Genomic DNA, 23,863 nt, shown 5'->3' on the forward strand with positions numbered 1-23,863 from the left:
GCAAGTGAAACTCCTCATCGGCTCAGCACAGAACCCGCTTGCTTGCCGTTTCTTTTCCGTCTTCAGCCGCACGCCCCTCTTCCCTACCTTGTTCGCTTTGCCAAAACCAACCATGGGCAGGAAAGAAAGAAAAGGCGAACGGCCACTCCTCCGAAGGCCGTAGAGCCGGGCACCCGCGCTTCCCCGCCCGCTACAGCGCGCCCACCTTTCTGTCCCTCACCGCTCCACCATTCCCCCCGCCCCTCCACACGGCCCCGTTGTCCTTCTACACCTGTGAGAGCCCGCGGGACTCTTGCGCTCTGCAGCGGGACTTGAGCGGAGTCTCCCCGTCGCGGGACTCCATCCCCCACAAGGCCTGGCTGCGGCGGGCCCCGCAGTGTACGAGGAATCCATTGGCGAGGTTGCCGCTCCGCGGGAAGCCTATCGGCTCCCGGTTCCTTGCTCGGGGCTGGCAACAGCAGTACACAGGGGAGAGAGGGCGGTACGCCGCCGTCCCGCGCGGCCCCTCAGCCTCCGCTGCCGGGCAGAGCCATGAACCTGGGGTAAGCCGGGTGGGCAGGGAGGGGAGGACTCGCGGGCCTGGCAGCAGGAGCCATTACCGTGGCATGGGAGGGACGGCCTCGGACCCTCATGGTCCGGGACCCTGCCCGGCCTTCCCCTGCCCGGAGCCCCGCGGTCCACCCGCGCTACTGCTGAGGCGTGCGATCTCCGTGACAAAGCCGGGGGGGGCGGCGGGGGTTAGCAGACTCTTCTCGTGGGAGGGCCTTGGGAAAGGGTCTTCAAAGTGGTTCGGGGGAATGAGATGCTCGAAGCGCCGTGCCCCGGCAGGGTGAGCAGGTAGCACCCCACCCAGCCAGGGAGTCCCGGCTGGGGCCGCGGCCCCGTGCCGGCTCACGGGTGGCCGCGCCAGAACCAGGCCCCTTCCTGCGATCTGCCCCGCAGCCGTACGGCTTCTGCAGAAGAGATGGTGCTGGGCTCGGCTCGGCTGCCGGGTGCGAGTTGACCGCCTGGAGTTACAGCTTCAGGCACCTCTGTGCTGTCCTGCGAGTTAGGAAGTTGCGTGCGAGCTGTGCATACAAGCACAGTTAAAGACTGTTTGCAGAATACAGCCCCTCTGTGATCAGCACTGGCATCCAGGGAGACATGTTTAGCATTTTTAGCATCTATGATTTTAGTTGTACCTGAAAGTTGATATTGTAGGATTATTACATTTTTGAGGCCGGCATACTGCTGCGTATAAAAATAGAGTGGCACCTTCAGCATGAAGATTTACTTTGCAACATGCAAATCCAAATTTTCTATTATCAGTAATAAAAATATACCCTCTTGAAGAGCTGTCAATTTCTTCATATTAAGTAACTTCTCACGAACATAGGCAGCTTGCAGGGTATGAAAGACCATCTGGACCAACAGTATATACAGTGTTATAATTATGTACAGTTGCTCTTGTTACTCATGTAAAAATCTTACCATTATCAGATTACTTAAAATTTCAGATTCCCTTCTCTCTTATTTTGCAGTGATGGACTGAAGCTTGAAACTGAAGTGCTGGATGGAAAGCCTAGGCTAATTTTATCTGCTTATGGTATTTTTTTAAAATCATTTATCTCAAGTAATCTTTAAAGCTTCTTGAAGTTAAATCTGAGATCCAAGCAACGTGAAGCACAGCTTTATTCAAATATTTTTCAGATTAGGAAGAATATATATGCATTGTTAATTACAAGGCCTCTTGCTCACCAACTTGTTACTGAACAGTAGGTCAAGAATGACCTTCTGTATACTCTTTCCACTGGGGAATAGGTGGCAGATAATCTTGACTCTTTACAGCTTGCCTCTCCATTCATAAAAAGTTAAATACTTTTATATATTGACTGGCATAACTTGATAATTTCTGTAATTATAGCACCTTACTTACCAAGGAAAAAGAGGCCTAATAACTCTGCTTCATTTACACAGAATCATTAGCCACATTTCTGACTTTAAAGCAGCTTTGATATTTGGCAGTTGGTGTTTATAGTTTCCAGTAAGCAATTTATTTAGGTTAGCTCTCATTACTGCCACCCGAAATAGACTTTTCCAGTATATGCTCATAATAAAGCATTAATAAATTCTATTTTTATGATTTGTCAGATGTATGTTTCTATACAAGCACAAGTCCACTTTCTCTGACTGTTCTATATAGCAGTCAGGATACAGAAATACTCTGTTTAGTGCCCCCTAAATTATATTTCATTTTCTGCATTTGCCATTCAGGTGTCTAACGAGGCATTGTGGGGTATTCTGAGTCACTTAGGAATACCAGTGTATTGGGAACCTTGCAACACCTCAAAGAGCAATGCTAAAAATGATCTTCATCACTGGCTGGATAGGGCTCTAAGATAAAGCATTACCTCTGACTTTGAACTAGCCTTAAACAAGCTTAACATGTTTATACAACTGGTATAAACAGCATTTCCTTGAGTTGAATTATATAAAACAATTGCATCACATTACTTTTGAATTTCCTTTTTTTTCTGCACTGTCAACTATTGCTCATAGTCTTAGGGGCTAAAGTAAGGTTATTCTGCAGTAGTTTAAGGTGCTACTCGTTTCTCTGTTACACAGGGAATAAAACCAACAACCACCAAACAAATAAACCAAGAAAATAACCCTCAAACAGCACTTTGGAGCCACATTATGCATCCCCCCCCCCCCCAGTGATGGCAAAGACACTATTTATGTTTCTTTCTCCTTTCCACAGAGAAGTTAGGTTTGCGTAGCACATAGAATACCACTATTTAGGTTATGAATAGCCAGAAAGAAGCAAAAAGTGACTTTTGCCTATTCCAGTGAGGGATGAATGCTTGAGAACCCAGTGATAAACATGGCCACAGAACTCTTTTGCTACTGAAACATAACCAAGATGGTTCAGGATTTAATGGCTGTCTCTGCAAGGCAAGTCAGTTGTCTTAAGTTTTAAAATGTTTATCTAGGTTGGAAACTATTAATAGTGTGGGTCTGCAGGCTTTAAGAAGTTAGTGTTTTCCACTTTGCTTTTAACTGATGCACAAAAAAAAGAGGTATAGGTGCTACCACTGCAAAATACGCAACAACCACTGCCAGAGCAGTAACTGCATAGTGCAGCTGAAGAAGCCTTGTTTCCAACAGATGTGTTGCACTAACATATCATGGCTGCTCTTTTCTCAGCCTTTTCCATTTGCCGTATGTGAGGTGTCCCTGCCCATGGCAGAGGGGTTGGAACTAGGTCATCTGAAGGTCCTTTCCAACCCTAACTATTCTATGATTCTATGTGCATAATTTCTTGAGTACCACATCCCATCTATGTGTCAATATTATGATCTTTATTAACAAGTATATCCAATATAGTACTTATTGAGACCACTACACATCTATGCATCCTGAAAGATTTGGGTTAAAAGACTGAGGAGTATTTCAGGGCATAGGTAAGGGGAACAATAATGGATAGTGTGATTATGCAAGTATTGTTTCTTTAGGCTTTCAGTGATCGAGACAGGTAACATCATATAATAAGATGGGGTTGGATGCAAGGACTTTCCTGGAAGGGTGTGACAAGAAAGCAAACTGAAAAATCACAGTTAAAAAATAAGCCATTACCACAGAGCTGTCTGAGAAACAATGAATAGCAGGGGAGGATCAGACTGACACCATAATTTTATTAGATCAGTATAAAACTGAAAACAGTTATTGGAATATATCTTTTTTTTCCCAACATACTTTTGAAGTGTGTATTCTGGAAAAAAAAGTAAAATGATAAAGTTGAGGCAGATGTTACAGGGAAAGTACTTTCCCCCGCTCTCCCTGCCTTACAAAAATCAGATGAATATAACGGTTTACTAATTTCTCAAGATTTTTTTTCAGGAGGAAGTTGTTTTTAACCACTTGTTTCATATGTTTGTGCTTGTTTCCCAAAAGATAAATCAAAGCCTGCTGTGAAGGTAAGTGGAAAAATTACTTATTTGCTTAAAGCATGCAAATTAACTAGTTAACACAGAAATTTGAGAACACATTTGAACTGCCTAAATGCTTGTAATCAGTGATATTTGTGAAAGATAAATATGCACTTATGGGTCCCTTCCAACTTGATACTCTGTGACTTCTCAGGTTCTTAAGAGCTGTTAGAAAGGATTAATTAAAAGTTCTATGACTGGAATGGGTTGGGCAAAAAAAGCAAGCAGAAAAAGTTATCAATACATAGGAGATAATTGCAACAGTAGATCAAGGACCTTGAAAAGGTTAAAACTTTAGTACAGAATAAAAGGATTGACATTGAAATAATACTGGCTGAATGGTGGAAACATATACCTCTTTGGAGCCAGGCATCAGAAACACCAAAGAAAAGGAAAATTAATCTCTGTTAATTCTTCTAAATGTTCTGCTACATAAAGGTATTTATCATACTGTCAATTTTAAATACTCACATTTAGGTGTTGTAGTCTCCTCCAAGTTATTCCTTGTACCCGCGAAGATACCTCAGTAGTTTATACTGAGTTAGTTTCTATTGTAATAGAGAAGAAAAATGACACTTGACCTGTTGCTTCAATCCTGTTTGTATTTGTTAGCCATGCATTTTTTTTCAACTATATTTCCTTATTTAATTTATGGCTAAATCTTATTGCTTTAACAGATGGGTAACAAAGGCAGAGCATCTAAACAGGCATTGAGAAAGAGGCACACTGCGCATGTTCTGAGGTCAACACAAAATGCTTGTATCAAGCAGGAAAACTTAACAAAACCAAGGAGTGAATCAAGATTATCAATAACAAAAGGTGAAAAACTGAAAGTCACTAAACACTTCTCAGATGAAGCCACAACTAAAGACCACTCTTTGATTTTCCAAAGAGGTAGCACAGACAGATGCCCTGATTCAGAGAATCTTAATGTTCTTAAAAAAAGCAAACAGAAACCTCAAAACCCGTGCGTGTCAACTGAAGACCTAAGTAGTTTGGTGTGTTTAACACAAGAACAGCTTCAGCAGATTTTGATGACTGTAAAAGAAGGAACTGGAAGCATCTCTGAGACTAATAATGAGAAGGAAGAGGAAATGGGTAAGATACCAATACTTAAGCTAGTTTCATGGAAACAGAGCAAAATATGAAAGCTTAACTTACAGTTCATCATTTAAGTTTATTTGCAGGCTGCAGAGATGTTACTTGTATGTTTAATCTCAGACAAAATAGTGTTTTCTGTTATCAATGTGAAATTGCCTGTTACTGTTAGGAACCATGCATTTGGTAATTCTAAGAATAAAAACTAAGGATTGCTTGATTATATATTTTATTGAAGAGCAAAACTGCAAGCAGTTCTGCCAATATTTCATGCAAAAAAGAAACCATTTTACATTGGGCAAAAAAGAACATAGTAGAACTGCACTGTACCATTACCATTAGGAGTCTGGGAAAACAACACAAACCAGAACAAAAAATACCTACCAAACAACCCAGTTCCTCAAAAAGATAGGCCCTCCTAGTTTTGTGAAGAGTTCAGGTCTAACTGTGTCTCAAGAGCAGTAGTGCCTTTGTCCTCTGGCCCAAAGATTGATCTTTTTGCCTAACTGTTGAATAGTTGTGGGTTTGTTTTCCTGTTCCTCTACTTAGAAGCATAAGAACTATTGCATATCTTTCTGTTTGTAGACCAATGGAGGTGGTCAGTTTTTTGCCATAAGACACACTGCAGTTAAATAAAGTTCCAAAGGCTGAGCTCTTAGCCAAGAATAAGTTACTGTAAGTCTAGCATTCTAAAAATACCCTGTGGTGTTGGAACTTAATGTGCTTTAACATTACAATAGTTGTGTTAAATAGTGGAGAAATTGCAAATTTCTCCTGGTTTTGAAGTATTTACTCAATGTTGAGGAAAGGTCAATGGTCATATTTATATATATATTTTAATATATTTATATTCTACCGCAGGTACTACTGAGGCATCAGAGGAAAATATTGTAACATTACTCCAAAAAGCTTGTAAGGTTTCATCTGTTCCAGATGAAGCCAGCTCTGATTCAAGCAGGAAACAAGAAGCAGATCCACAGCCAGGACAGAAAGTTACGTACGTAGATACACATTACCAATTACAAAACATATGTCTTTGATAGAGTGGTGTTGTAGTCCTTAATCACAGTGAGAATCTTTATAAATACTAATTTAAAAGTTACCTTTAAAATCAACAGATTCGCTTTTGAGGTAAAATTACTTTTTTTCCTCTCCTTTTCTCTAGAAAGGATTCTTGGAAACCTGCTGACATGTTCACTGCATTGGGTGAAAGAGAAAGGGAGAAAGCCTTGTTAGAATTTAAGAAGACCCAATGGAAGAAGGAATTAGGTACTTACACAGAATATATTTCTGGTCAATTTATTACATTCAGGATGGCAGGAAACTTGTGTTCCTTATGCTCTTTTAAATTTACTTACATCAGTGCAGTTGCTACAAATTGGAAAGTACACAGTTTTATTAGTCTCCAAGACAGATTAAGTTTCTTGAATTTCATAATTTTATGAAAATATTATCTATAAATTCTTGCAGAAATGTTTCTTAATCAAATAGCTATTATCACAAAGAATATATTCAGTTATGCTTACTATTTTAGGAGTTACTTGCCACTGATTTTGTTATATTCAGCCAGTACTCGATAGCCATTATTCTTAACAAATTAATTTGTTTTTTAGTGAGAAAAGCATCACCCTAATCTACAAGCGTGACTGAATATATCAAATTGCAGTTTGAACATGAAACAGTTTCTAGTCCTGCCTCATCACCAACCAAGGAGAATCTCTGTAGAAAAAAAAAACCATGGAACACAGTAGTAAATTCTGTCTGACAAGTTAAGCTGTTTATGATTCACATGCAAGTGCTGTGTTTTGAATTCAGTTGGAGTGTAGACCATCTCATTTCAGGGTTTGATTCTGCATTGTCAGTAGCTTTCATGTATAGTTCCATTGGTTTTAATAATATTAAACTAGTCCAAGACTACTACAGTAAAGTTGAGAGAATTTACATATGTGGTTATTTGTTAGTTTTCCCTCTTTCACTGGGAAATTAAGCCTTCAGTGTATTGTAATATTCCCAGAGAGATTCCCCAGTTATCTCTGTATCTCTGAGCAGAGACTCGGATGCAGAGTTATGTGTAGGCTATTACTGTTACCTCCATTTTACAGTCAAAATACAGACATGCACTGCTTTTTGTTTTGTTTTTAAGAAACTGTTAATGTCTGTATTAGGAATTCTTAACCAGAGTTTGATTTTTTGAAGACGAACAGGTAGCACTGAAGAAGAAACTGAAAGAAGGTTTGGAAGAAGTGGGTAATTTCTGGGAAAAACCTGGCAATAATAAAATCCATAAAGAGAAAGTAGAACCACCTGACCCAGATAAGGTAAGGCTATCAATAAACACAGAAGAGCACACAGTTTCCACACAGCACTGTTCCAGGCCAACTTAACTTCTAATTCATACAAGATTTTCTTTTCTGTATGAATCCAGTAGAATCCAGTCTCAGTCATGACTTTAAACTCTTCTATGACATGCATTCCTACAACTCCCTGTTTTACATTACTCCATCTTGTAACTTCACAAAGTAAGATATTTGTAGCATGAACAAATCCATTCGTGTCCTTCTAGACTGATTCCTAACTGAATGGTATAAATATTTTCTAGTTTTGTTTTGAGGAACAGTATCAAAGGTTAATTCCTGGTTATGAATTTATTTATATTGTTCATGAGTTCTCACATATATTTGGTTGCTTAAATAATAATGTGCATAGCATTTTGACTTCTAGTCTAACTTGCCTTTTAAAAAGTCAGCTGTCACTCTGAAAATGCTGTGTCCGATAAATATATTGTACTCAGATGAGACTTCTCCAATGAAATTGATTGCCATTAAGCAGAAGTTAGGGTTGTACCTGCTGTCAGTTTTTATAGCAGAAGCAAACTGCTTTGCTTTTGTGGCATACTCAGCATTCCTATAAAAGTTACTGCTCTGCCCCATAAGAATTCATTTCAATCTACGTTATTAAGAAATACTGGATACAAGATGGGTATGAGTTACAAGTTTTGGCTGAAGTTTTAATGAATGGTAACTTCTAGAAGTATAATTTACTTGTTTATTATATGTTAAAGGCTATTTAATACAAACAAAACAGGTGAGCTGAGTAAGTCTAAAAGTAGTCACTTCATTTGCAGACAATTTTTTCCAGCTGACTCAGTTTTTACCACTGAAGAAAATTCTGTCCATACTACTAAAGTTCCACTGAATATTTCAGTTGCTCCACCTGGGCAGTCTTCTGATCATGGTTCTTCTGATTTACCAGCTGTCAGTTGCACAGCATTTGTTTTCAGAGCAAGATTTTAAATTGCATGCAGATGTCTTTTTACTTATTGATAACAGATGCGTCTCTTCAGTAGATGTGAATTCTTCAGTAGAAACCAGAAGAATTCAGTAGACCTTTTTGCTCTGTCTAAAGAATTGTGTCTGAATGAATGTTTATCAAAATCTTGATGCTTTGAAGACTTTGCATTTTCAAGGCTGATGTGAGGAACAGTACTAGAGGTGTGAGATTATGTGCTAATTAGCTTTCAAGCATGCATTAAAGAAATAAGAAAAGTAGGAACCTATCAGAAATAGAAGACTTAAAATATACTGATGGCAAAAGATTCAAGAAGTAGTTTTTGAGTTATTGCTAGTAGTCTCTGATTGAAGAGCATCTTTGTTAGATAGCATTGAAAATCCTCAGTGCTAATTGAGTTTGTTAAATAATAGAGATATCCACTAAGAAGCAGAAAAGAGTGAAGATGGTATCTAGAATTTACTCATGACAGATTACTACCGATTAGATCATGGTGGCAAATTTATCTGGAACATAGACTGAGCAGTGAACCACAGGAAGAAGGAAGGGATTTTTCTTCATGATATATAAAGGTAAGGGTTTTTTTTGGAGTGAGAGGCTGATGGATCAAAGATTGGCTTATTTAGCATCTTCCTAACAACTGAAACATTTTTATGGAGCAGTCAGACACTTGCTACAGTTACAAACTTCCATCATTTTTTTTTTTTTTTGTGCAAGAGAACCACAGAGTTATGCCTGGCAACCGAGGGCAAAGATTTCTGCCAAGTCATTATTATGTGACTACAGAAGTTACTGAATTTTTTGTACAAGGAAGAGACTAGACTAGCACTTATTTCAGGAAGCTGTGCCACAGGAACAACCTTTTAGTGCTTTGAAGCATGAGCAACAGAAGAAGTGGCTTGAAGAGTTGGACAAACAGAAGGAAGAAGCTAAGCTACAAAAAACAGAAGAAAAACTTGATTTATCAGAGGTATCTGTGATTTACAGGGACTTTTGGGAATAAGAGAAGTTTTTCTCCACATTTTTGTTATGAGAAATAAAATCCGACATTTTAGACTTAACGGAGTAGCAACAAAGATGTGATTACCTGGAGCATGTCCAGGTTTTCACTATCGCTCCATAGAACAGTCTAATCAAACATTCAGGTATTGTTCCGGTATTGCAGTGGCAGAGAACAGACTACATGTGTCTCACGTGATGTGTCACAGTGCTTGCTGCAGAGGTGAAGGCAATGATACTGCTATATTTTTTTTTCTTTCTCACCACTGAGCAAAAGAACTGGAGTTTGGAAGGTAGAGACAATGACCACACACTTTTTAAAAGGAAATTTTCTGTAGATTACAGGAGGAGATAAGAAAAGAGAAGGCAAGTTGCAGACAACTGCAGTGTGTCACAGTGGTGTTCAAATCCTGTTTCTAGAAATAGTATTTTAATACACATATATTCATACAAAACCTTTTTAAATGCTTCTCCAAAAAGGATTGAAGAAAATAGCGTTACCTTTTTAACGCTTTGGTTTTCCATAGCAGTTGAATGTAAGTCTTTTATGCTGGATTTAGAAAGAAACAGTGGCAAATGTAGTTGCTTTGCAGGTAGAATACCTGAAGAGACTTTTATTACTGTCACTGTTGGCCAATTTGGTCAATTTAGCTTTTAGCCCTGGAGGTTTTTCATATAGAAGCTGACTTTTTTCCTTTATATGTTCCTACTTCTACTAGTAGTTTCAAGATAAGTTGAATACTTTGCTTTCTTACATAGGCTGATACTGACACACTCTGCCAAAGACTTTGTCTTTTGAAGTGAAGAAACATGCAGTGAGATTTTACTAGTGCTGGAATACAGATTTCCAAATTACTGTATGCAGCTTTAACCCAGGATTATATCTTTCAGCATGCAGTAGATGTATTCACCCCGTGAGATGTTCTGTATCATTAGTGAACAGGAATCTTGGTTACCAAAATTTCATTGATATGAGTGTTCATAGCCTGTGGCCTTTTGAATTAAAAGGCTACATTTTTTACTCTCAAATAAAGCATGAGAGTAAATTGTGTATAGTTAGACAATTCCTAGAGAAATTCTTCATTAATTCCATAGTTAGTAATACTAGAAGAGAGCTTTCCTACCCACCCTCCAGAAAAAACCCTTGTTGCCAAGGCAGGTTACACACAATTTCCTGAATTGTAGAATGGATCAAATTTCCTTTGCAAATTGAGTTTGTTTAAACTGTGAAAGGAATACAGCTGTGAAAGGTTCCTTCATTAGCCACTTCGGTTTTTAGTTTGATAGATGTGCTGTGGGAAGATGGTTGCAGTCACCAGTTAGTAACCTAACGGTAATCTTCCTTCCAGCCTCTTTTTGAAAGGAAGTTAACATGCACTTAAACTCATTTTCTCTACATCTTTTGTTTTTAGGTCTTGTGTTATACCTCAACCTTTCTGCATACTGCACCGCAGATGTGCATAAATTTTCCAACCACTCTGATCTGCTTACACACTACAAAGTTCAAAGGGAACAAAACTCAGGGAACAGGAGGAAGAATAATTTGGATTCTTATTGTATGGACTATGATTTTCTTGGTTTTTTTTTAAATAGGTGTGAAACTTTTCTGACACAAGGGGATTTTTGTTTAAGGCCTCACAGAAAGTTTATTATATCAGGTTATGTTATTTTTTTAACCTGCAGAATACAAGTTCTGAGGCAGCCATTTTCCAGTCCTTCCAGGGAAACTGTTCTTTTAGTCAAGAGAAAACAGTACCTATAGCATAAACAAAGGCCCTTAGGTAAAAATCTTTTACTAGTGATATATTGGAATGTTCCAGTGGCCAACACTGAGCTAAAAAATAAGCCTGGGTGGTGGAGAAGACAGACTTGAACCTAGTATGTCACCTCTACAGAAGTTTTAGGTACAGTGCTAGGGTACAGTGGTGGCTGCTGTGGATGGGAGAGATTTTGAAAGAAGGCGTATTTTGTAACAGGCCTGTCTAGCTAAAAATAGGAATTTGGAGATTAATATCTCTGCCCAAAGCACATTAATTCTGCTACTGTCCAGAATTAAAATGGAGGGATAAATGTAGGACAGTGTAAGAGATGCTGCTTGCTCATGTTGCTAGAGAGTATGCACACAACAGGAGGAGAGCATGGCAGGGTGGACAGGGAATTGATCTCTCAATCAAGCAGTTCCCAGTAATATTAGAAAAATTGTGGAATGGAATAGTAATATAAATTTGAAAAAAAAAAAGCAAAAAACCCAACCAAAACACAACAGTACAAAAAAAAACTGAATCCATGTTAAATTTTTTATTTAAAAATATATTTTTTTCCCTCAAAATACAGGAGCAATATGGTTTTACTGTCCAAGTATATGGATCAAATATGGATCAGCAGTGTATCTTCTCATCTGACTTCCATTTAGAGAAACAGAGACACTTCTGTTTTCTCATTTAGGGAATTAACTACTCTCTGTATTGTAGCTCCATAAAAGAGCTTTTCAAATGTTCCTGTCCTACAAAAGATGCATTGTCTGTTTTGTTACCATACTTTATAGAAACAGTGTAATTGAGCGCTTTTCTGTTTCTTTGTTGCTTGGTATTTAGGCTGAAGAGCATGACAGATGGGCAGTGCATTTTGATTCTTTAAAGAACCACCTTAATGCTAGTGCAAAACACCCCTTAAATGGAATGTACAAAAAGCAGCCTGAAAGTCTTTGCCTGTCACCGGATCCTAAGGAGCTGACTGCTGTTATTCACCCTTCTTCACCTGCAGCTTCAGACAGTCTCCTGCCTTTAAAGGTGGGAAATGCAGAAAAAGCTGCTAAAAGCAGTGCCTTGGAATGCAATCAGAAAGCCAGGTGAGTGAGCTTTGTCAGGATAATCATCCTCCCAGCCAGAATATTTCTGATTCCTCCTCAGAAATTTAAAAAGGAAAATAAAATAAATTCTTTAAATCTGATATTTGGATCTTACTCATCTGGCTTTTGCTTTTTTCAGAAATACCTGGTATTTCACTTTTGGAAAACACAAGTATTTCCATTGTTCAGTAGTGAAATTTACTGCAAATAACTGTACTTTCTTCTTTAGTAAAATGAATTTCATAAATATGAATTAATGGGATAACTTCAATATTAAAATATTACTTGAAAACTAACTGTTTCTAATTAAGAAAGTCTTTACACTTATTTTCTGATGACTAAAAGCACCTACATGTTTCTTTGTTCATAGTTTCCTCCGTTCAATGACAGCTCTCCTGGACCCTGCTCAGATTGAAGAGAGAGACAGGTGGCGGCAGAAGCAGCTTGAACATCAGGTAAACTTTTGTTTTCAAGTCTAACACTATTTTAATGAGAAGAAAGAATGAAAGACAGTGTTGTCTCATGAGTAAAGCATGAGGTTTAATACCAAAACCCAGCGAAGCATTCTTACACTTCAGATTACATATTTACAGTTGTTTCATGGTAATACATCCAGTTAGACTCTGCTGGTTGCTTTTAATATTTGTACAGAGATGATGGCATTTCTGTAACTGAATTCTTGCCTCAAAAAAGGTGCCATGCAGTTTCCACTGTCATCAGGAGAGCTGATATTTACCAATACTCACTCCATGAATCTCTAAATTTTTATCTATAGTCATTCACATTACATCTGTAGCACTCCAGCTAAACGTGTGTCTGCATGATGATGTCTCAGTCTAAAGAAGTCTTAGTATAAATGTAATGGTTGAACTGTTACTCTGCTAGATCAAAATATTTCTTATAGTACCTAAGGGAAAAAATAGACCATCATTTCTCTGCAAGAAAAATAAAAGCATTTTTTAAAACATAAAAAGGAAGAGGGCATCTACCTGCCTTATGAGAAATTAGAAGAAACAAAAAGTGTTTGAAATAACTGTTCTTGATTTTTTTATTAGCTTTTGATGCCTTAATATTGTATCTTTTAATTTTCTTCTTTTTTCCCGGATGCTACTAGAAAGCAATAATGGCTCAGGTAGAAGAAAACCGGAAGAAGAAACAACTGGAGGAAGAACAGAGAAAATGGGAAGAACAAGAGGATGAACTGCGCTTAGCACGAGAAAAAGAACAAATGCAGAAACAGTTTGAAGAAGATATGCTGAAACAAAAACAAAAAGAGGTGGGGCTTTGCTTTTTCTTTAGTGCAGGCAGTCTAATAATACTGGGGTTTGAGGAAAATGTTTCCTGTTCTTCACCTTCCAAATTTTCATCTCATTGTTTTGAAAATTAAAATTCAGAAATTCAGACATTTGAAATCAAAATCTGTTTCCTCAGTTAATAACAGCACGCAAGTTTTAAGGTGAGCCTCTTTTTTTTTTCAGACAGGGGTCTTTTCAGGAAGAGAAATAATAACTAGCAAAAATGGAATTGTCATTTGAAATAATGCAGAAACATGCATTTCAAAATGCAAATATTAAATAAGAAAACCCTCAGAGTATGTGATCCAGTTATTGTTGTTGGTAACTCAGTGCTTTTAAGATGCTTCAGTACCATGAAATTTCTCACTGGATGTGCTTTCACTCTGCATTAAGTATATTTATGTTCCAGAGCTTTGTCCTTTAACTATTGCTGAGCTTTACATACTCCTTTCCTATAAAAGTTAAACCAAAAGTTCTAAGTGCAGATTTTGCATTTCTATACATTCTTACCTTAGTAGAAGGTTAAAAGCCTTGTCTGATGCTTTATTCATCCTTTTGGCACAGTAGCAGCTATTATGGTTTGCTTCATATTTGGAACAGTAGCAGATTCCATCTCATAAGACAAGGTGATTCCAACACACCCCCTTGTCTAAAACCTGCAGAAATACAGATCTGTGATTTCTCTGAGTTTTTATACGGAAACATAGCATCTGCCTTTAGATTCTAGAACAAAACTGGTACAAAATGGGAAAAGCCATCTTTCTCTGTAATAGCGCAGCTCTGAAAATACATTATGCTTCCACCTGCAAATGCAATAGGAAGTAGGGATGAGAGAGCAATAGGGGTTTGGACAGGAGATTTTCCTTGTCCCAGTCTCCTGCACCTGGAAACTGTCACCCTCATGTTTAGGGATGTTCTGCCTTTAGGAGGAGGGTGGGTTTTAAATTATTATTTACACTTCTTTTATTTGGCACAATGATCTAGGAAGTCAGAAGTGGCTGAAAACAGGCAGAATTTGGGAGAAGATGAAGTTACTGGAAAGGAGATAAATATCCAAATAAGTTTGAGGATTTAAGTGCTTGCTTTTTAATGCTAGGATCGAACACTTTTCATTAGCACAGCAGAGGTTCTGAATATATCCTTATAGTCATAAAAGTTCTATGTTACACATTGCATTCACTCAACTAGTTCTGGTTTTGTTTGCTTCAAAAAAAGCTTTACCCAAAATAAGAAGATTACGTGGGGAGTAAATAATCCTATTAATTTTATTCTCAGAATAAATGATCACATATTTTTACCACTTTTTTTAAAGGAACTTGTGACTCTTAAGAGAAATGAGCTCTATCAGACAACGCAGAAAGCTCAAGAATTAGCACAGAGATTAAAACAAGAGCAGCGCATTCAAGACTTGGCTCAGAAGGGACATGACATTTCAAAACTTCAGAAGAATCTTGGTGCTGGCAAGTACAAGTCTTTTCATACTCATTTTTCTCATTCTTTTGGTGTTTGCGTGCAAGTCATTTGTGGGTTTGCTTTGTTGGGTTTTTTTTACCTGTCTGCATTTGGGACAGAAATAGCAGCTTTTCTTCATGGACCAGATTTCATTTCAGTTTACTTATTTCCAAATACCAGTGTTAACTGATATGCAGAACATCATTGTATTTCAGTAAGCATCAAATGCTATATTGCATTAAGGAAGAAATATAAAGATACTACCAGGAGTGATTGGGAATATTCAAGTCCTATGTGCTGTCAATTAGATTTCCAGTGAAAAAGGGACAGTATTAGAATCTGAACCATAGTTCTCAGTCTTTCTTTGAGTTCTAAACCACAGCAGTCTGATACCTTGATAGCATGGTTTAAATGGAACATACATGACTAAATTGAACAATTCTGCTTCTTTTTAGGTGGTACAGAATTTGAAAATTGTAATACTGGTATTTCACATCAAAGTCATAATTTTTCTGATGACATTAAGAGTCACATTGATCAGCAGGCTTCTCCTCGGAAAGATACTGCTGTACAGACAGGTATGCAGCCTTTAAATTCAATTACTTCAGTGCACCTCAAGAAGGACAGTAGAATAGCATATTTGTGAAACTGAGCCAAATCACTGTCATTCAGAATGGAGTAAAACTAGAGGAAATATTTGGACAGACACAGACCAGTTGGTATATTACAGTATATCATTGTATTCTTTAAATAAATTATAGATCTATAAAGTTGTTACTTACCAGTTACAGAGTCAAATCATGCAGTCTGAAATACAGTGTTGAGCGAGTCATGGTCACAAGCCATGTGGGACTAAATTTACTAAGGCATTTAAACACGGATTTGTAGTCTTCAGTGTGAATGTTCACAGGTTTGATATGGAGCAGGGCTGGGTTCCTCATGAATCCTTGAAAATATTGTCAGAAGCATTGTCAGTAATTCTGGAGTTACAAAACCAGGCTCCTTAGAAAATGAGAACTTACATTCAGATGTTTAGAAAAGCTTTCTACAATTCTTCCTAAATACCCTGGCAGGTAGACTACTTCACAGTCTTTATCTTGATTGTGTACCACACCCTTAAAAACCCAGCTCAAACTTAGTCAGCATTTATTAATGTTGTAGGTGAGGTGTGAATGAGCACATTCAGTGCTAACTTACAGTTGCTTTATGCCTTGTATTTAGAAATGTATCAGCTTACCACATGTGAACTGGAGGTTTTATTTCTATTTGCTTAAGCAACAGTATTTTGGGTTTTGACAGTGCTGGTAGAAATTTTAGTCTGAATTTGGAGAGTTTACAAATCAAATAATGCGTCTGTTGATGCCCTTAGTAAAGAAAGCTGGATTATTAATAATTTAAGAATGGAACAAACTACCTCCATTAGAACACAAGGATTGGGAAAGTCAGTTATTCTCAATAGCACTCTGAATATGACCTTGCTGAAAAACTAATCAGAAGCTGTGCTTGTTCTTTACCTTTGGGTACAATGATGGAAATAAATAGAATTCTGCATTTTAAAATAATATAGTTTAAATAGATTTTGCTTTACACTGGCTTGATTTTGTACTCCAATTTACTTCCCCCCCCCCCACCTCCTTACTGAGTTGGCTTCTACTGGTCCCATCTATTTTCCACAGTAAGAAGAATAAAAAACATTATAAAACTGTAACAACCAATTTTTTAATAAAATCAATAATGGTAGATTCAGATACATGCACAAGTCATGTATCATGTCATTCAAATAGCTTAGAGTTAAAATCTAATTTCTTTATTATTTTTTGTAGATTACTTTAACACTTCAGCATACACTGAGTCAGCTGAGGAAAGAACTGTGTGTTGTGGATCACCTGATATTTCCATAGAATATAAAGAAACCTCTAACAGTAGAAAACACCAGAAGGAAACGCAGTATATAGATAAAAATTCAGGAAAAGAGACTGGTGGCATTTACAGTGATCTGTATGAACAATATGCAAGAAAAGAAAGACAAATTAAACCTTCAGAAAAATACAACAAAAGACCTGACTGGAACATAAACAAGCCTGGGAAAAGATACATTCCAGCATCAGAAAGATACCCTAAACAGCTACAGAAACAAAGGGAAGAAAACAAAGTAAGACGACAAATGGAACTGCTTCAGCTGGTGGAAAGAAACAACCCATGGAATCTCTGCCCAAAAAAAGCAGACAGGTCATCTTCACCTCACAGAGAAATAAATACAAGGACTAAGGGACACAGAGGCAGAAAGGTAACTATGTGGGCTTTAACACTCATGTTCCATATGGTTTTGCCTGTATGGGTATTCAGTTCTGTAACTCAAGCACTGAGGATTTCCTGTCACTATCCTTTATCCTTTTTGTGAAGAATGGTATTACAGTGTTGTTTCCTTCATCACAATCAGAAGAATGTATTCAGATTTTGTGACGTAGCTTTTAACTGTTATTTCAGTCTTCCAAAGTGTTGATTCTCCCATTTATTCCTTGCCATTGATTCGTTATGTAAACAAGGAGCCTGATTGAAAGCAGTGTGCAGATAGAGTTACTTGATGACGAGAATTTTTACTTCCACAAAAGAGTATGCATTACCGAGGATGTAACTCTGTTGTCTTAGATATGCATCCTTCTTAGTGGAGTAATTTCTTACCCATTTGCAGTAAAAGCACGTTGGTATAGCTTGTGCCTGGGGGAAAAAAACCCACAATTTTCATTTAAAGCAAATATTCTAGAATATATCCATACCTTCTCTCTCTCCCTGCCCCTCACTGCTCACCCTCTCTACCTATACATATGTGCACATAAGCACCTTTCTCACAACTTCCAACAGAAAAAATCTGGCCACTTCAGTTCTGTTTAACCATTTGTTTACTGTGCTTGCACACACATATTTTAGAAGCTGTGTGTATTTCAAAAAAACAAGGTGAAGATCCAGAACTGTTCACAGATGCCTTTAAAGAACTACTGATTTATTAAACTGACTTGGATGGTTTGAGGTTAGTGGTCAGAGTTCTGTGCTTATGTGATTGAGAGGTAAATGTTCGAGAAATTTGTACCAAGAAATAAGGAATTTTAAGCAGAGTTTTACAATAAAGCATTGTTTGATACCTTAAGAACCATGGGATATGTTAACATTTCATTTAAATAGATTTCACTTCTAGATACTGATGTATCTAGAACCAGGACCTTTCCTTTAATAAGCATGATCTCAGACTGAACCTTTCAGGCTTACACAAATGCAAGGTAATTGGAAAATATATAGAACATTTTTGATAGTGCTTAATGCTGCCATAGACCCACAAAATTGGCACCAATCCTCCTGTCACTTGTTTAATTCAGTTCATAGATGCTATGAGTCTCTTTGATAAATGTCTTTTTCCTGAACCCAGTCAAACAGTCCTTTTCAAACTTCAGAACAAACTTGTCCTGAAAACCGAAAGCTTTTAATATACAAGCCATTGAGCTTTTTATTTTACCATTTACTTTCTTGGTTTTCTCCTAGGAAGAACAATTACATAAGAATCATGTGAATGAAGAAAGGTATGTCAATACACTGCATCACTTACATGTGTAACTACACTAACATGAAATACACAGGCTTTTCTGCCTGAGCTTTATTTATCAAAAATAGTAATTTAGATGCACTTGATTGTCTATTATGAAAAACACACAAGACCAGACAAACTGCAGGTATGACAGCAGAATAAATGGGCACAGGTCCAGTCCTCTGAGGATTCTCTGTCTCTACCTTTTTGAGAAGATTGTTACTTATGTATTATTTGGTTTTTTTTTAACTAAAATTGTTTCATACAGGTCTGAGTCACCACCTGCTCCAGGAGTTAAGAACCGATTACACCAAATGCAACAAAAACAGACACAGGTTTCTAATTGCTTGGTGCATAACAACAGTAGTAGAAGAGAGAAAAATACCAAGCCAGATCCCCAGCAGAGGAGCTCCTCTCCTCCCATTACAGAAGCTGGAAGACCTCCCTCTTCGCAGTTTATTCCATATGTTCGAACAAATGAAGTGTATTATCTTGATCCAGATGCACCAGTGACTAGACCTTCAACACATGACCCACAGTATCGACAGTTCAATGGTACTGAAATGTATTGTGAACCGATTCATGTAGAAGAGAAGCAGTGTTACAGTGATTTAGAACCGAGTGCTGTAGTTTATACTATTTGGTATTTGTTTTTACTGAATTTTGCTGTAGCCCACGTGTGTCAGAACGTGCAGAAAGCCTTTGCAAATAGATGATGCTCTGTATTTAGAACACAAAAACAAAACAGAAAAAGTAAAAATCAGAAAAGCAACAATATTTCTTATCCTTTTATTTGCCTTTTTTGTCTGTTTACCTTTAATGAGGTGCAACTGCATTTCTCAGGTATTGCGTATTGATTTGCGTTTAGCAATCTATGTGTTTGTAACCCGAGAGCAACCAAAACCTCATTTTCACAAGCCGTGACAATCTACTGCTTCAGTATTAAACAAAAAACGATAGTATTGTTAACTGATTTGATCTGTATTTACTTTCAGATTCTTGCCAAATGCCAAGGCAGATTCTTAGCTCTGATCATGTGAGAGATCCTCTTCTAAATCCTGATGCAGTTAGAGAGAGACAACAAGCAATTCTCAAAGGATTGTCAGAATTACGACAGGTAAGCAAACTGTTACTGGATAAAAGTGTGTATTTATACATTAAAAGTCAAGATGAATGTTGCAAACTATAGTTAGAAGCATTAGCCTTTAATTAATTCTATCATCATACATGATTAAGGTTTGGGCCCTCTCCTCTACGCTTTTGTTTCCTCTCACTAATTTTGCTTTTCATGCAATACTTTCACATTTGGAGTGTCATCCAGAGGGACTATGGACTCTTTAGTCCTTTGGTGAGCTATGAAACTGAGGAATACCTGAGAAAACTTGAAGCCAAGAGGAATGGCTTCATTTAATCTCCAGGTTTTGATCATTAGGGTTGCTTATAATAAGAATGTTTCAATTTCAAGGGGAAAAAGAATCGTGTTTTAGCAAAATACTAGAACTCTTGTTAATGAAATTTCACTTCTGCATTTCATGGGTGAGCCCAGAAGCTGGTAACCATGAAGTTATATATTTTCCTGATTGGAGTCAGAATGCCAGGAAAAAAAGTCGGGCATCTCACTATTAAAACATGAGTGAATTTGATACTTTACCTGTTGGCAACAAGATGCGGCCCATGACAGATTAAAGCTGTTGGTCTGAACAATCGCTGAACAGCTTCCTTTTATGCTTCTAAATGTCCTGACAGGGGACTGCAAGACAAAGAAAACACATTCACTTTTAGGTTTGCATTTTGTTCTTGTAGAACACTAAAGATAAACATGTATCAGTATCATCCTGGTTTTTGAAAGGCTCCGTACTAAAAGTACTTTGTTACTAGCAGCACTAGTAATACCAAATAAAGAGAAGACAATTTGATAGCCTTAAGTACAAAAAAGGTACCAATAGTTAATGCTATTAATTACCTGCTATGCTTTAGAAAGACACAAGTTCTGCCCCACATACATTGTGCTATGGGAGTAGATGAATTCCTTGTGCAAGCAAAAACGGTCATGGGTCTTTCCAAGGTATTAAGAGAAGTTGCAACCCAGGAAGACTGAAAGGTTGCTAGTTTCTAATGTCTTCCAAATGGGTTTTACTGGGTCTGGTCTTCCCCAGTGCTCATTAATATTTTTGTTAAGTATCTGCAGCTGTTCAGTATTTTGTATTCAGCCTTCATTTCTCAGTGGTATTTTGGTTAAGAGTAAAGTGAAGCCACCTTCAAAGCAGAGTTTGATCCTTGCGCTTGCTGAGGAGCAAAAATCAAAAGCTGTTGATATTTAAAGTTATTTAAAATTATTTAAAGTTATTTAAAAATTACTGATATTTAAAGAGGTTTAAGGTGATAATATCCACTTTGGCAAACTTAGGAGGCAGGCACTTAGGGACACTTCTGATGCGTAGTGTATATTCAGGTCTTAACAGTAGCTAAGATTAGTCTTTCAGTGGGCCTTGGCTCTGGGAGAGATTTAACTGAAAACATGTCAAGTTCTTTTTTAAATGTCCTACCAGCTGCAGAATGCACGTAGGACTTTGTTAGCTGCTGAAGTTGGGTGCGCACTCCTACAGATGGCACCAGTTTAGCATCAGTTACTCCACTTTGCAAAAAGCAAAGATTACATTTCTATTTCAGAAGATAATCGTCTTGTTTATAAAATTTTTATATAGATGCATATTTTGGATTGATCGTTTCAGAATATGCAAATATTAACACAGTCAGCCATTCTTTAGTCTTCATATTTGACCAGTCTTTAGCCTCTGAAATCCATGCCCAGTTACAGTCACTACATACCAGAGCATCTCCATTTTGAAACCACTTGCCAGGAGATTGTAGCCTACAGTGACTAGGCCAAGTGCCAGCCACCATCAGGCTGTCCACGGACAGGCAAAGAAAGACCTTGTGACTTGTCCCTATGGAAGCATTTCAGATTACTTGTGTCTAGGCCCTTTTTATTACCTTTGCAAACCACATGACAGACTTTGTTCCACTTCTCAATGTTACTTTTTTATCCCCTCAGCTCTGTGTTGATTTAGGGCGCTTTACTGCACGACTTCATTTTGGAACATGCTGTAACAACCTAAACGCAAAACCACTCCATAATAACAGTAATAATTGATAAAGGTACTGCAGAAGTCAGTCAGGGTTTAGTACTTACGAGAGCCATTAACAAAGCAGGAACCTTTTACCTTTTGAAAGTAAGTGTGTGTATCCTTAACTGTCTGCCACAGTTCTAACTCAAATGGCAATGCCAACCTTTAGCTTAGAGTATAATTTATGTTAAGACTAAAAGCTGGTACCAGAACAGGCTGGAATGCTACAGCTGTAAGTGACAATGCACAGGGGAGTTAAGAAAGTTAAATTTAATATAGTGGAAAAGTCACCTCTGGAAACTGGACTGGGTCCTACTTCTGCTACACATCGAGTCTTTTGCAGAACATGGGCTAACCTCAGGTTCCCTCTCTACTGAATGTGTTACCATTGTACTGCTTTTATTTGTCTATTTAAAAAGCATTAAAGCTTTCACAATTAAACTGTTTTAACAATAACAAGCAGTGACATGTTACTTCTTTGGGCTGCATGAGGAAGACAGAACATTCACACTAATACTCTTATTTCAGGGCCTTTTGCAAAAGCAGAAGGAGTTGGAGACTGCTCTGATGCCCAGCATGGCTCAGGAAGAGAACTTTATTTCACCGTTTTGACAGGTATTTGGGAATGTTCTGGCTTCTTAAAATGGCAATGCACAGCACTTTGTCTGCTACTGTAATTAATTATGAACCATCTTTATCTTTTTAATAAAACATTTAAATTATGCGTATTTTGATAGATCACAGCATCATGTTGCTTTTCATATTGAAGATGCACTAAATTAATGATGGTATGTCTGTTTAGAATGGTCTTTGTGCTGTCTGAAGATGTGTCCATTTAATATAAGCCATCAAAACAGTATAAAATGTTAAATGTGGGGTTTTTTAGAATGTGCTGGATGCATTTTGATAAATGAAAACATTAAGCTGTACTCTGAATGTCTTGGGTAGACTGGGTTGTTATTTTTAACTGTGTGAAACAGCTTGTACTTAACTATTCAGTCACCTTTTAGGCATAGACAATGTGTGTTAACTCCAGTAATTCCAGGATTTAAGCCTACAGAAGTGCTGACTCTAAACGTTTCCCCCTTCTCAATTAAACCAGGATAAGAGAACACTGCAGTGGGCTGGGCCCAAGGCAGTGGAACTCAGTTTAAGGAAGTTTTCTCGTAAACAGGGTCTGCAGGGATCAATATTCAGCGCTTCCAGTCAGAATTGTTCATTTCAGATGAGTTTGCTTTTAGTCTTCACAGGATAACCTGGGGGGAACTTCTCTCTCTTCCAGATCTCTGCAGAAGATGCATACCCTGAGTCTGTGGTAGTGGTTCCATGACCTAATGTGGTAAATGCCACAGAACCTCCAGCCTAAGGATCTTCCCTGCAGCTGCTGTTGGTAGCCACAGCCTGAACCTGAAGCCACCTCACAGCAGTGAAGGAAAGAGAGGCTCTCAGGGATGTGCCCCCATCATGCAGGTGGCGAGACTCTGTGCTCTGCACTGCGGGTGGACAGCAGTTCTTCACAAGAGCCATTGAGGTCTATTGATACAGGGGAGTTTTTAATTTGATAATGCATTTGCCATGGTTGGTGGGAGGGTGACAGCTCCTACCCCAGCCTAGGACTGGATTGTTCTTGATTTAAACAAACCACACAACTGCTAATAGAAGATTTTCAAATTTAAGGATGTCTATGGGGTTTGTTTTTTTTTAAAGCTACCCTTTTTTAACCTGTAGTATTTGTCCCAGGTAACGTTCAGAGTCATGTAGTTTCCATCACTGTCATCTGGTATTAAAACATACATCCTTTATAAACACACTAAAATAAATTACAAACAGGAAAAAACCAACCAACCAAACCAACCTGAAGCCAAGAGCAATGACTATAGGAGCAGAGGATGAGTACCCACAAAGCTAGCAGTGTCAGAACAAAGGTCCTCTTAAGACTCCACATCTACTGCCAGCAGCTGCCATTTTCCAGAAGCTGACTTGGAAAATGAGGTATGAAATAAGACAATGAGAAAGAAACACTGGGAAAAATATGTTATAATTCAGCAGATACGAAATTAAAAAGAATAAGAAATTGATAAAACTCTATTAACACCACAATGCCAGTTTAAAGAGTAACAAAAACCGAGGAAAGCCCCAGTAATCATTACTGAAGGGGGAGAGGATGGAGGTTTCTCAAATGCAGACTGAACTACCAGAGTCATTAAAGC

At 37.9% G+C, this 23,863-nt stretch overlaps 1 protein-coding gene and 1 long non-coding RNA gene across 3 annotated transcripts; one reads left to right on the plus strand and one right to left on the minus strand.

Annotated features, from left to right (window-relative positions):
• The first annotated feature begins 357 nt into the window (after positions 1 to 357).
• On the plus strand, positions 358 to 23,309 carry CCDC66 (coiled-coil domain containing 66). 2 transcript variants are annotated; one of them, XM_061455883.1, is made up of 19 exons: positions 358 to 542; positions 1,521 to 1,585; positions 3,934 to 3,956; positions 4,646 to 5,066; positions 5,928 to 6,063; positions 6,232 to 6,335; positions 7,263 to 7,384; positions 9,193 to 9,324; positions 11,948 to 12,201; positions 12,572 to 12,656; positions 13,316 to 13,477; positions 14,809 to 14,956; positions 15,404 to 15,526; positions 16,772 to 17,235; positions 18,483 to 18,520; positions 18,794 to 19,080; positions 19,521 to 19,642; positions 22,182 to 22,268; positions 22,936 to 23,309. In XM_061455883.1, the coding sequence occupies exons 1-18, from the start codon at positions 532 to 534 to the stop codon at positions 22,263 to 22,265; spliced, it is 2,781 nt and encodes a 926-aa protein (XP_061311867.1). In that variant the 5' UTR covers positions 358 to 531; the 3' UTR covers positions 22,266 to 22,268; positions 22,936 to 23,309. The 2 variants fall into 2 exon arrangements, with proteins under 2 accessions (XP_061311867.1, XP_061311866.1); XM_061455882.1 differs by lacking the exon at positions 22,936 to 23,309 and having other exon boundaries at positions 22,182 to 22,356.
• Positions 14,017 to 19,402, minus strand: LOC133270565 (uncharacterized). The gene is made up of 3 exons (XR_009743834.1): positions 19,340 to 19,402; positions 15,731 to 15,894; positions 14,017 to 14,152 (listed from the first exon to the last, which is right to left on the minus strand). It is a non-coding gene; the product is annotated as an uncharacterized LOC133270565 (long non-coding RNA).
• Positions 23,310 to 23,863: the final 554 nt, after the last annotated feature.

The sequence above is a fragment of the Pezoporus flaviventris genome, unplaced genomic scaffold, assembly GCF_033815535.1.
Source record: "Pezoporus flaviventris isolate CSIRO_AGI_PZ_B2104156 unplaced genomic scaffold, CSIRO_AGI_Pfla_v1 ptg000021l, whole genome shotgun sequence".
In the NCBI taxonomy this organism is placed as follows: domain Eukaryota; kingdom Metazoa; phylum Chordata; class Aves; order Psittaciformes; family Psittacidae; genus Pezoporus; species Pezoporus flaviventris.